The following is a 14589-nucleotide window of genomic DNA, read 5'->3' as shown; positions in this document are numbered from 1 at the left end:
TAGGGATCCTAGATACCATCAAGGGATCAATTGAGAAAATGAAATCAGGTATCAGATAATAGCACATTTACCACTTACAAGTAGTCTCCATTATAAAAGTGCAGGTAATTAGAACACTGTAGGGACCATAGTGCCTAGGAATGTAACCGCTGAGACCATACTGTCTGCATTCAGATGCCAGCTCTTCCACATCCTGTGGCTTGTGACCGTTTCCTTGGATTTGTAAACCATGGAGAGTAATAGCATCTTAGGATCTTAAGTCAAAGGAAAGTTGAAATGAATGGGTCAAGTTCTGTTATTCATAATCCAAATATATTTAGGGATTTGCAATTTTTCACATGTTACATACTAATATATCTCATATATGATATATGAAAAAACACCCTCGGAAGAGTTCTGTGCAATACCCCATTATTATATCCATTTGCTTTTATTCAGTAAAATATATTTGCAGCCACACAAATGGACTAATATAATAAATAGTCAGGTTTTGTTGTCAAATAAGAAGGAAAATTTAGAACACTTGGGATTTCCGGACTTTAGATAAGGTTGGGGCCTTATACACATTTCTAGCTAGCTGTACACACACATACATATTACATATGAAGTGCCCTGCGTGTTCCTACTCTTGGTATCAATTAAATATTTTAGTTGATGGGATAAGGAGCCATGATGATTTTTTTTCCCATGCCAAAAGTTCACTTAGATACCACTTAAGGTGGTATTATGCAATTTATTTGCAAATTGTGGCATTTTTTTTTCTTAACCACATCTACCTCTTAGAAACTTTATCCTTTTCAAATGGACTTGACCCTGGGGGATCCTGTTATTTAAGAAAATCCTTTGCACTCAAGGGGTGGCTGACTTCTAAGAGAATATAGACTGAAGCCAAAAACTTTATAGGGCTCAAATTCCAATTAAATTATGGTGGCTTCTGTTATCCTTGAAAAGCTCAGATTGCCTTATCATCAGGTTTGAAAACTCTTAATCACTTTTTACCTCTTCCTACATTCCTGTTTGGAAATGTATTCGAATAGTGGTTTTGCTTTGTTTGAGGGCCACACCGGAGGGTACTCAGGGCTCACTCTTGGCTCTGCACTCAGGTATCACTCCTAGCAATTTCTGAGGGGAAGATATCGGGTACCAGTGATTGAACTAGGTCAGTTGCATGCAAGGAAAGCACCCTACTTGCTGTACTATAGTCACTCTGTAGCACTTTTTATTTCTGATTATTGACCTACTCCCCGCCAGTCTGCTCACATTAGCAACATGCTCAGTTTCCACTTCATATTCCATAAAAGTCCTTTTTCATTCTTATACTCTTTGTATATTGGGTCTCTTTGACTATTCTTTTTTTTTAGTCCGAATGGTCATTTTTATTGAATTGTTTGACTTTTTTTTTCTCCAGGTTTGATGCCATCCATGTAAGATTCTCTGACCCGTGCTGTTTTTCTTTTTTTTTTTTCTTTTGACTAGATTTTATTTTTGTTTGTTTTTATTTTTTATTTATTTATTTATTTATTTATTTTTTATTAGTGAAACACCACGAGGTACAGTTATAGACTTACAGATTTGTGTGCTTGGGTTTCAGTTATACAATGATCAAGTACCCATCCCTCCACCAGTGCCCTGACTATTCTTACTGATAAACTTAGTAAAAATATCATTTATTGTCTATACCTTTCTTCTGAGTCTCTGTATCATCTAAAGCAGTATTTGTGACCCTATCAATCAATTTTTCATTGTTTCCTTAAGGTAAATTTCTTAGATATGGAATTGCTAGAGCCTCTATAATATAGAAGTGAATTCCATGGAGCTGAAAAACAATGGTAGCCATTGAGACATTTGGAAACATTCTCCAGAAGAACGAGGAAAAATGTACATAGGTGCTGTTTTTCTTTAATAATATTTAGCATTCATATTACCACCTGATAACTCCCCACTGTGTGTTTAAAGTTCTATTATCTCACTATTAAATGTAATTAATGTAGGTGTCTGTTTCTCTTACCACAGTGAGCTTTTTCCTGGGAAATATTCCTGGAGATGTATTGTGAGCCCTCTTGAGGCTCCTTGCCTATGTGCTTACTGAGTAATAACTCAACAAGTAAAGCGATCAGCTAAAAAGCTTTCATCAAAGCTTAAGGGTGAAGATGTTGGAACAAGTCCCAACAAGGGATTATCTATGGATTTTGGTTGTCCATATTCATTTTGTCCCCAGTGGTAGTGGATAATTTAGAGTCCATTATTGGTGATATTCTGACCTACTGCTTTGGACTCCTGAACTTTCCTCTCTAAACTGTTGGGATGCATCCAGGCTTTATTTTTCAGATAGCCACGGAATATCTGATCTTCCCCTCTTCACTGCATTCGGTGATTTTTACTTTCTTCTCTGGATTAGGGATACTCGATTCCAGCATTTCCCAAAATGGACACTGAACTAAGAGGCATTGAGGGACAACTTTGGGTTATTCTTTCCCCTTTATAATGTTTCCTTTTGGGGCTCTCCTCCCCTCACTCATTTATTCAGCCATCTCCAAGGGCCCATCTTTGCTTCCGCCTCCATTTGTATATTAGTGCAGATCCTTCCATTCCCAATTTCTTATTATGGGCTCAAGTTACTGCCCATATTCTGAGGCTTTCCAAGCTTATCTCTACACTCTATTTCTCTCTGAACTTTAGACCAAATGGTCGAGTATTTAGTTAAAATGCACACCTCTGTTGAATATTCTGCCTCTGTCTCAGCCATTCATAGAGGCAGATGCCTGTCATATGTGTTGAAAGAGAACATGCCTGGCATATGTGAGACCCTGAGCTCAGTTCCCCTTACACCTCATTATTTCTATCCACCCCAGCAGCCCTCTGAGTGTCGCTGGTGGCCTCCAGACAGCCCTGAATCCCGGCACTGGTACTGCCCATCTGCTGGAGAGCATTGCTGCAGGGAGCACAGTGCCAGTGCCTGATATTTTATTTTAATTATTTTTGGGGGGCTGTAGCGATAGCTCAGCGGGTAAGGCATTTGCCTTGCACACGGCCAACGTGGGTTTGATTCCTCAGTCCCTCTGGGAGAGCCTGGAAAGCTACCGAGAGTATCTTGCCTGCACGGCAGAGCCTGGCAGGCTCCCTGTAGAGTATTCAATATGCCAAAAACAGTAACAGCAAATCTCACAATGGAAACGTTACTGGTGCCTACTCGAGCAAATCGATGAACAACGTGAGGACAGTGCTACAGTGCTATTTTTTTTTAATTTTTAATTTTTAAGTGAATTACTGTGAGGTACAGTTACAGACTTATAAACTTTCATGCTTACGTTTCAGTCATACAATGATCGAGTACCCATCCCTCCACCAGTGCCCAATCTCCACCACCAATGATCCCAGTATCCCTCCCACCACCCCCACCCCACCCTACCTCTATGGCAGGGCATTGCAAACCACAATACCCAAAAGGAGAGAGACTGAGGTCCCTATTTTAAAAAGGAAAGAAAATATCCTGTTCTCAATGGAGGTTTTCAACGTGGGGTCTCCCCTCCCCAGGTTTCTGCATATATGACAGCTGATGCCTCCACGCTCTCCCATATATCTACAGGTCTCTTGTGACAGTAGTTGATGGTTTACTGATGTAGGATCATCCACAGTCCTTGTTGCTAGCACCATGCTTTTTATGTATAGATTCTTGGGCCCAGTCTCCTGTCAGAGCCTTCAAGGACTCTCTGTAGGGAATAAAGTGTTCAGTCAGTGTGGAAAAAGAGAAGGAGGCAACTCAACACAGTGTAGCAAGCTGTGGGAATGCTTGATAGTGTCTCCTATTGGAGCCCAGTGAAATAATTCTGTTAGCCATTTAATGCCTGTAATAATAGGCATTTCTGCCCCTCTTCCTTTGCAGAGTGATACCTGTTTCAGTCATTCACTACCTGCACCATCTTTCCTTTCTTTTATTCTCTTTTGCCCTGTAGAAATCTGTTACGTGCTTTCAGATTCAACTGACACACTACAGCTGTCATGAAGCTTCTGTGAATTCTGTTTCCTTCTCTGAAAATAAGCTAGGCTTCTGCTGAATACTTATTTTTTTTTTATTTTTATTAGTGAAACACCATGAGGTACGGTTGTAGATTTACAAATTTTTGTGCTTGGGTTTCAATTATACAATGATCAAACACCCATCCCTCCACCAGTGCCCATTATAGGGCTTACCATATTTTTTTTGTTTGTTTGGGGAGGAAGACACAAAGGGTGAGGCTTAGGGCTGACTCCTGGCCCTAAATTACTTCTGGTTGTGCTCAGGTAACATGTGGGATGCTGGGGAGCAAACCCAGGTTGGCCATGTGCAAGGCAAATGCCCTACGCCCTGTACTATTGCCCTCCCCAGGGTATGCCATTTTACGCTCTGGATTACATGACCATATCTGTGTAATTCTCATTTAGCCCCCATTATGAGGACAGTTCTTTATTTTGATTTCTCGTTCCCCCACAAAGTTTTCTAGCTTGTTAATGAAAGAAAAAAGTGATTGAATCAGTTTGTGTCAGACATGGGATTCTGGGGATTACTTACTTTTTTTCTGCCATTGGACTAATTATGCCAGTAATATAGTTACCACTTATTATATCTAATCTTTATAAAATCTTATTTTTACACTTGTATTGATAAATTTTACATTATGGCATCGTAAATTTAAGGTGCAGTGGAATTCCAGTACCTTTATTTATACATTGTTGCCACTGAAGCAACATTTATCTTATCATGATAGTATATTTGATACACTATACATTTGTGGGTTTGACTCATTTATTCTGAATTTGTACCCTTTAACACATTCATTATGTTCTTCACCCTGCACTTGTTCCCTGTACCCTGGTTACCACCATTTTGCTAGTTTATTTTGTTTGCAAGGTCAGATTTTTTTGGGGGAGCAGGATGACACCCAGCGGTGCTCACTCTGGTGCTGGCTCACTATCACTATTGGCTGCATACAAGGCCAGAGACTTCTTTAGGCACTGCTCTATCACTGTCCCACCCTCACCACTTCCACCCCTGGGTTGAACTTTTTTTGATTCCACATAAATGAGTGCTACCAAGCAGTATGTCTCTCTTTTTTTTTTTACTTACCTCACTTAGGCTAGTGTGTTCAACATCCATCCATGTTGCCACAAATGGAAAATTATCATTTCTCATGGCTGAAAATACTCTACTATTATATATATATATACCATATCTATTTTATCCATTCACTATCCATTCATTTGCTGAGGCACATTTGAGAGTTTCCATATCTTAACTATTTGAATAATGTTATAACCAGTGATGTACTGATGTTTTAAATAGCAATACAGAAATAATGATTTAATTATGTAGAAATCAGCCTATCCCTATGTTTCTCATTTTTCATGCTTCTCTTGTTAGTAAATTTAAAATGCCTTCTTATCCCTTCTAGGGATGTTTTGTTTTGTTTTGTCTGGGAGGGGGAGGATACTTGGTGATGCTCAGGGGTTACTACTGGTGGGCTCAGAGGACCATATGGGATGCCCAGGATTGGACTATGGGTTGGCCACGTGTAAGGTAAATTCCTCACCCACTGTACTATTGCTCCAGCCCCCCTCCCAAGAATGTTTTAAAAGACCCCAGGGGACATACAGTTTTGTATTCTCTGTGACTGTCCCAGTGGTCTCTAAGCACATACTATACTTCCATTTGCACAGTGGTCAGCTAAAAGCATTGGCTGGGCCAAAAAGTGAACTATTATAGCACATCCATACCTTTGATATTTGTCATTGATATCAAGTGTCTATTTTTATTATGAGATTTAAGATTGCTTTTTCCAGTGAATTCATTTAAAATTTACCAAATTAGCATAAAGTTGATTAGTGGAATATAGTTTTGTCAGAGGAGTTTGGACTATAGCACCTCTGAAACTTAGAGCTGTTACACTCTGTGCATTTCCAGAGTACCCTGATCTCTGACTGGATGTGACTAGGCAATTACTAACCTGTGTGCTGATGCTTCTCTCCTTTTGGAATGCTGACAGGTTTTTGAGGAGCCCTCTATCAGTCTTTTTGCTCTGGAACATTGTGAGGGAAGAGAATTACATCTAGAAGATGCTGTGAATTCTGTTTTGAACAAGGATCTGCACTTCTACACCCAGTCTGTGTGGGTGAAAAGTGGACTGTAAGTATGGGAGAAGGAGTTGGCCTTCTCACAGTGAGGATTTAGTCACTGATTGGGACCAAGTTGCACATCTCTAAAAAATTTTTCTTTTATGTTTTGGTTTAATGGTGCTTTTTTTGCTCCGCTCTTCATATGATGTTACTAATTTTTGCTAAAATAAATGATGACTGTGGACTACTTTCAGTGCAGTGGGAGAAGAGCCTTTTTGGGGAGAAGGGCTGATGTGTTCATAACGTGCGTCAGAGTAGGTCAAGCAAATGACCATAACCAGTGGGATCCTCTTTCAGAAGACTCCGAAATAGATCGGCAACTTTGATTAGAAGAGCTTATTGACTGTTTAAGACTTATGGCCATAAAACTAGTAGTGATTTTTGTTGTGTGTTGATATTTAAAATTTTGCTTTATCTAGACCTGTTTTGCTCCATGGAATTTATTTTGTGCTGGGAATCCTGGTTGACCTCCCCTGCCTATCAGCATTGCTTGTTCATTCATACCATCTGGATGGATCCAGGTTGTTGGGGATCTGCCCTTCTACAGTCTAGAAAGGCTTATTGAAGAAATTAAAAACTGATACATAAATTAGCCAAGGACTTGTATTTTTATTTAAACCAAAATGTTGGGAGCCTGAGCAATAGTACAGTGTGTAGGGTATTTGCCTTGCACAATGCCTACCCGTGTTCAATCCCCAGTATCCCGTATGGCCCCATGAGCACTGCCAGAACTAATTCTTGAGTGCAGAGTCGGGAGTAAGCCTTGAGCTTCGCCAGGTGTGGCCTCCTTCCCAAAACAATTTAGCCAAGGACTTGTATTTTTATTTAAGCCAAAATGCTGGGGGCCAGAGTAGTAGTAGAGCAGGTAGAGCGTTTGCCTTTATACACAGCCAACCAGGGTTCAAACCCTGGATCCCCCGAGCACTGACAGTAGTAATTCCTAAGCACAGAGCCAGGAGAAAACCCTGAGCACTGCCAGGTGTAGGCCCCTGCCAAAAATAATGTTCCATATCTACAGCCAAGGGACCTTGAAATTGAAACTCTAATGCTTCCTGGAAAATGCACTATTCAGAGGCCAGAGCATTAGTACAGTGGTATGGCACTTGCCTTGCATTTGGCTGACCTGGGTTCGATGATTCCTGAGTGCAGAACTAGGAGTAACCCCCCAGGCATTGCCAGGTGTGGTCCAACCCCTCCCTCTCCAAAATTCACCTTACAGTCACTTCTGAAGAGCAGTGTATAAGACTGCACCCTCTCATGCCCCATCAGTGTTTTGCTACTTAAAACCCACTAAAGAACACAAAGCTGTCAGTGATTCATACAATGATGACTTATTTCTTAAAACTTTTAATTGTGTGATATTCTGCTTATTTGAATTTCTGGGAATAAAAGAGAATGTCAAGAATATAAAGTTACAGGGCCAGAAAGATAGTACAGCAGGTAAGGCCTTGCATGTTGCTGACCTGGGTTCAATCCTGGTCATCCCATATGGTCCCTCCATCCCTGCAAGGTGTAATTCCTGAGTGCAGAGCTGGGATAACACTGATCACTGCCAGGTATGACCCCAAAACAAAACCGATTTTTTTTTTTTTGCTTTTTGGGTCATACCTGATGATGCTCAGGAGTTACTCCTGGCTTTGCACTCAGGAATCACTCCTGGCAGTGCTCAGGGGACCATATGGGATGCTGGGAATCAAACCCAGGTTGACTGCGTGCAAGGAAAACGCCCTATCAGCTGTGCTATCACTCCAGCCCCACAAAACCAAAATTTAAAAAAATTCATTTATTCGGAAATTAAGCCAGCTATTTTATAATAAATGACCTTTTTATTATTCATGGGTATAGAGTTTAAATTTTCTTCTGAAAGTTATTTCATAGTTTGAGGTTTATTAAATATAAATTGATTTATTTTCTCAAAACAAAATAACTCCCAATTATATTTTAGTGTATTATTTATCACTCAACTCGATTTGAACTGAGTTCTCCATTTCTGTTAACAGAGAACTTTCTATCGCATTTAAAAAATGTATCTTTACATTCCTTCATGGAACTGATATTTACTGAGTTGCCTATGAAAAATTTTGTCACATTTCACTCTTGTAAAAAACTAGTGCCATTTTATCCTGACAAGTCTTATTCTTTCTCGTTGTCTTATTATCCACCTACTCTCACTATTCTGGATTCTTTGTAATAGAATCGGTCCACAGAGTAAGGCGTGGTGGGCTGTCTTTGGGTTTCCTAGGCTACAGATGGCATAGAAAATACCTTTCAGTGCCTAGTCAGCTACCCTCAGTGACAAGTTTTCTTTTATTTTTAATTCCTCTATTATCTTCTAGCTGTGACCTGTGATGGTAATGGGGATTAATTTTAATGTATCATTCCACAGTGTTTCAACTCTGGAATTCAGTTCAGTTAATAGTGTGAGATATAGCTTATTAAAATCTTGCATGGGCTATTTTATAAGTGAAGTGTCCCTGTCTATTTGAATAATCTCCAAGGCTGATGAGGTGGTAAAACTCTCCATGGTCTTGCTGTTCCGACTCTACGACCAGTCGGAAGGATTAGTTTTCTCTGGGCAGGCCATTCATATCGTTTCCTTATTGACAGTTTGGCCAAGTCTGACTTCGGTTGCAGAGAACAGGGACCTTGTTTTAACCAAGTCAGACAGCCACCTCATCTTCCACATATCCTTCCTGAAAGCATTCTTTCTAGTGACTTTGAGTCTGGCTGTGGATTTTAGGTTCCCTGGTGATCCCAGCTTATTCTCCACAGCTGGTGCACTTTGATAACCACTGAATGCAGGGCTTGGCAGAGCATTCTGTAAGGGCCTAGATGGGCTTTTCAACTTGTTAGTTGTGGAAAGTGGTGTGCCTCTGGAGAGGCTGAAAGGAACATGACTGTTTTTAAGAGGATAAAAGTGGGGAATGTGTGTGATGGGGGGTGTGGTGTGTGTGTGTGTATGTTACAATCTGTGTTTGAATGCTAAAGGATTATGAAAAAGACATTTGGTATTCTCACAGAACAGAAATTTTGTGCCGGAATATACCTTGTTTTGAAAGTAGAAAACCAGAATCTAAATTGGAAATTTAATCTGCGCTTCAGTTCAGTGGGGTCTTCACTACTCATCCTTGTTGGGGTTCTTGTTGTTGTTTGTTTACTTTTTGTTAGAAAGCAAAATTATATTTTTTTGGTTACATATTCTCAAATGTTGAGGGTTTTTGTTTTTTTTTTTTTTGCTTTTTGGGTCACACCCGGCGATGCTCAGGGGGGTGTACTGGCCCTTGTACTCAGGAATTACTCCTGGCGGTGCTCGAGGGACCATATGGGATGCTGAGAATTGAACCCGGGTCAGCCGCATGCAAGGCAAATGCCCTACCCGCTGTGCTATTACTCCAGCCCCTCAAATGTTGAGGTTGTAAAGAACACACTATGATAGAACAGCAAGCAGTTTTGAGAGGATACTGTTTTCATTTGAAGCATCCCGCCTGCCCTCGTCTTTCCTGTTCTTTTTATAGGTGGATAGCTTATGAAGGATCCAACTTCTTGGGGAAACAAATCCTACTTGAATCGAATGAAATCCCAAACTGGAAAGCATTCAGTGGATGGAAAACAATTGGTTCCCTCCGCCCAATTAAGCAGGTAAGGAGAAAAGCACCAGAAACTCCAAACTAGAGCAAACTTTCAGGAGATTTACAGAAGCCACAGCATCAAAAATACTGGCCATTTTATAGGTTCGCCTGCCTTTCATGCTACTGGAGGATCAAATTAGGATAGGCAAACTGGGATATTTTCTTAATCCAGTTCACAAGTGTGCATCTAAGATCACATACCGGATTTTAGCTTTGAGTCTTACGGAACTTGAGACTTGACACGGGGAAAAGGAAAAGTTTTCATGAGCACTGTAGGAAGCAGTGGAAACACGCCAGAGCTCTGTGAAGCTGCACTAGTTTCACTTTTTAAAATATTTGGACTTTTGCCCTCATTGCATAATACTCAGGGAGTTTAATTAAAATACTATTTATTGCACACCTACTGCTTGTCACTCTTCTCTGTTCCCAGCTTCCCACGGCTCTCAGGATGCAATCTAACCTCCTCAGTGAGGCCCATGTGACCCGTGCTCTTCCTCACACACATGCCTGTGTCACATGCACCTGCCAGCAGAGTTCTTCCCCGCCAGGGCGCCCCACATCCTCTGCCCTCTGCCTCGGCACTTACTCCTCCACCCCTCACGGGGCCAGTCCCACTCCTCTCTCGAAATTCCACTTAGGTGTCAGATCGTCAGAGTTGCTGCTTTCACTCTCTTTCAGTCTAATTGTCACTGAAAGGACCTGGTTCATCATCTACAAGACACTGCATGTGGTTTGCCTGTAGTTAGGGTTGGACTGGGTGCTTTTCTCCTTCAACTTCAACCTCCATGAAAGATGTGGGGGAGGGGGAGTGAATGAGGGGTGGTGGGGGAGGGGATCACCATAGCTGCCAGATAAGCAATTTTTTGCTTAATGTTTTACCCTAATGTTTGTCACAATGTCTGGTACATTGTGGAAGCATAGGGACTATTTGTTTAGTGAAGGAATAGATGGATGTTTGACACTGATATGACATACGTTCATCTAAGTACTAGCAAAGGTTTCAGGCCCCGAGTTGAGTAGCAACTTGTCACTCTTCTAGTAGCAACTCGGGGCCTGAAACCTTTGCTAGTACTTAGATGAATGGGTGTCATACCAACTGTCATAGCAACTGTTCAGGTGGTAGCACCATGAACAGACCGGTATTTACAGGTGCTGAGGCTGACATTTAGATCTGGTCTTGCTGCCCTCTTCCTAGCACACATCTGTGCACACCTGTTCACCTAGAGCACTCATTTCCCCCAGGTTCCACTGCTTCACATCATAACTCTGCCCTTTCAAGCAGTAGGACTTAGAGTGAGTCACTTGTTTCTTGGCACCGTTGATTCCTCACTGATGAAACAGCCACCACACTGCCTCTTGGTATTATTGTGAGGATTAAATTAAAACTAGCACCTGACTAGTATTAATATGCCAGTACATTTTTCGAAAGTTTATTCGCTGTCCCTTGACAGAACTAAAATTGCACTTCTGAGGGATACTGAACATTAGTGGCTTTCCTGGCAAAGTGTGGAGGACAGGATTCCATAACCATCGTATCTTGCTTATTCTTCACTTCTGTCACACAGAATGATGGATAGTCCTCCTGAAAGGCCACAGGGAATAGTGCAGTAAAGGTGAAAATTTAGTTTAGCCTTTACCAGATCTATAATAATGCTTAATCCTTTGCTGTTGGAAACTTTAGAAACCAACTTGGATGCTGAGATTATTTTTCTCATTTTTGGCAAAATACTTTTGCTGAGAAAGGATAGGTCCTGAGATCCAGTACAGCTAGAATAGTTCAAATTTGACATCATTGTTTGATAATTAATTCTTGCATCATGATTTATAATTAGCTAAGTCCAATACTGGAGAAACATTTAATTTTATAATATTTTAATAAAGCCCCTTGTTTTTTTAAGCCAGAACTTTGAAATTGAGCAAAGGGATTCTGGGTTATTGGTAGAGAAATGGTTATAGATCTTTTGGTAAGGATATAAGTATGCTTTAGGTCATATTCTAGTTGAGAAATTCAAATATTTAAAATTGGACTCTCTTTGAAATTGGGAATCAGAAAGATACCAAAGCACTTAGAATGCATAGCAGTGCTGTTAAGTATAATTACAGAGGAGTCAGACTACCAGTGTGTAATAAGGATAATTAGTACTTCACTTGAATTAATTGATTTTAAAATTGATGTTGGTCCTAACATAATTGGAACTCTGATCTCCATGACAGCTGACTTATGTTTTCTTACAAGGTAAGGAAACTCATGAAGATCTGCTAAATTAATAGTATTTTCAAAATTAATAATCTCAATAGGAGACCAAGCAGAATTATAGAAATGTAAGAATATTACAGTCACATAATCGAAATGAATTAGTGATTTGATTTTTTTAAATGGATGGGGGGCACAGCTGGCAGTGCTTGGGGGCTAAGAGGCTACTCCACTTGAAATTCAGGGGGCCGTGCAGTGCTGGGGATTGAACCTGAACTTCCTGCATGCACAGCACATGTGCCATCTTTTTTTTTTTTTTTACTTTATTGAATCACCATGAGATAGTTACAAGCTTTCATGTGTGGGTTACAATCACAGAACGATCAAACACCCATCCCTCCACCAGGGCACATTCCCCACCACCAATATCCCCATCATCCCCTCCCCTCCCCCCCCCCCCCCCGCGCCCTGTTTCCCACCCTCCCTCTGCCTCCATGGCAGACACGTGCCATCTTTGTAAATTTTTTAAACTGAAGATAGCGTTACTCTCCTAATCTTGCTGACTGCCCAGGTGAGCACCCCGACCGAAACAGGTGCCCAGTGGGAGTTGTTCTTTCAGCCCATTTGATGCATTTTACCAGCTGAACTCCTTTCCACCTAACTCAGTGATGAAATAAAAATGTGTTCTTCTACATTCTTATTGAAGTACTTATGGCCTTACCATAACAGTAAGCTGCAAAAGTTGGATGGGCCTCCTGTTGATCTTAAGTTTTGAAATAGTATACTGTTCATTAGTGGTGTTCCTGGGATACCCTTGTTGCTTGTTGCCTTTACAAGCACTCACTGTTTTGAGAGGAAACTATTCCCTAATTAAATATTAGCACACCAATATTGGTCTTAAAAGCAAATCTGAGATTTAATATTTCACTTTAAAACCTCCTGCATAAATATTCCAGGCCCCTGGAACTAAGTCTTGTGTTAGTTTCTGAAAACCTACATCGCGATTAGGCATGTTTTTTCCCCTTGAAGTGTAAAGAACAACCACGTGTAGATATAAATAAAAAGATGACTACAGTTCCTAGGGTACTCAGGGCCCCGAGTCTGATGATGTTGCACAACACTCTTGGGATATTTCATAGCTAAAAACAGTTATTTGTTTTTATTGTACTTGTCTTTGCTACATTGTTAGTCACGCTATGCCTGGCTCTTAATGCTTCCCTGTCTGCCCTGGCAGAGAGGGAAAACATTTAATAACTGAGTTAAACTCAAGTCCCCATTCTTCACCACCCCGTGCCACTTGGGTTTTTCAGTGAATCAGTGAATGAAAGAAAATACTGCCTTTTACTCTTCCAAATGGGCATTTTCCCCAAAAAGCATAATAGAAATCGTATGGTTCAAGCTTTGAACTCAGGGTCTAAAGGCAGTGGTTTTTCAACTGCTAGTGCATGAACCAGGGCCTTGTTATTAAATAAAAAGGTTGAAAACTGCTCTGAGGAACTGTCAGCAAAAAATAGAACTGATATTTGTTTACTAAAGAAAATGACAAAAACAGATGAAAAGAAGTGTCACACCCTCACTTACTATCCAAGCTTTCGTTTGGAGGAGCTGATTTCCATTCAGAAGGTCTTTTTGCTAATTGGTTTGTTTCTCTTTATAGCCTGCAGTGTACATTCGAATAAAGAACCGAGCCCAGGATGAGTATCTGACAGTCACTGGGAATGTAGCTGACACGAGGGCAACATCTGTGTGCATTTCTCCCTACAGTGGGAAAAACACTCAGATCTGGCACTATTGTCGGGGACTCTTTAAATCCAAGGTAATTAACCGGCTCCACTGTCATGTTCTTTTTTTTTTTCTTTTGCAAACTAGAATCTTGATAAATTGGCTTGATAAATCTGTGCAACTTCCTAGAAGTGGTTCATTGCACGACTATATCTAGGAACTTACAGTTAAACACATATGTACACACACACACATACAATTAGAGCATTTAAGTGAATGGACAGAAGAGACTTAAGAACATTACCACTATGATTTATTGCATCACCAATACATTATCTACTTTTTTTTCTCATGCTTCAACAAAAATGAAAAGCATTAAGAAGTAATTACTGTCTTATACACAGTAGTACATCACCCCTTTTATAGGAGGAAACCGAGCTTGACCTAATACATTTACTCTAAAGGGACTTAATGTTTAATTCAATTCAGCAAACCTTTATTGAACATCTGTTGTCTGATGCCCAACTCCTTTAAAAATCAAAACAAGTTCTTCTATTTCAATGCTTATTTCTGCACCATCAGACTGAAGAAGTTTAAGCTCTTCTTAGATAAGACAATCACATTAAGTTCTTTGATTTGCTCAGACAGAACAAAAGGGACTCAATGTCTGATTTTAACAGACAGCATTACCAATTTCTTTTATTTATATTTTTTGTTCTTTTTTGGGTGTGTGTGTGTGTAGTTCTTGGGCCACACCCAGTGGTGCACAGGGCTTACTCCAGAGCTCTGTGCTCAGGGATCACTCCTGGTAGGCTGGAGGGACTATATGTGCTACCAGGATCAAATCCGGGTCAGCTGCATGCAAGTCAGACACCCTACCCTCTGGACTGTCTC

The 14589-nt window shown here is 40.5% G+C and overlaps 1 protein-coding gene across 1 annotated transcript in view; it reads left to right on the top strand.

Moving 5' to 3' along the window:
* Window positions 1-14589, top strand: part of CRYBG3 (crystallin beta-gamma domain containing 3) — a 134292-nt gene that overhangs the window by 116990 nt on the left and 2713 nt on the right. Inside the window, exons 18-20 of the mRNA XM_056138592.1 lie at window positions 6021-6160; window positions 9666-9789; window positions 13631-13789. Of these exons, the coding sequence (XP_055994567.1) occupies window positions 6021-6160; window positions 9666-9789; window positions 13631-13789 (423 nt within the window). The remainder of the gene's footprint in view (window positions 1-6020; window positions 6161-9665; window positions 9790-13630; window positions 13790-14589) is intronic.

This window comes from Sorex fumeus, unplaced genomic scaffold (genome assembly GCF_029834395.1).
Source record: "Sorex fumeus unplaced genomic scaffold, SorFum_2.1 ptg000129l, whole genome shotgun sequence".
Lineage (NCBI taxonomy): Eukaryota > Metazoa > Chordata > Mammalia > Eulipotyphla > Soricidae > Sorex > Sorex fumeus.
The sequence above is the reverse complement of the archived record's forward strand: the minus strand, read 5'-3'. Positions and strand labels throughout refer to the sequence as shown.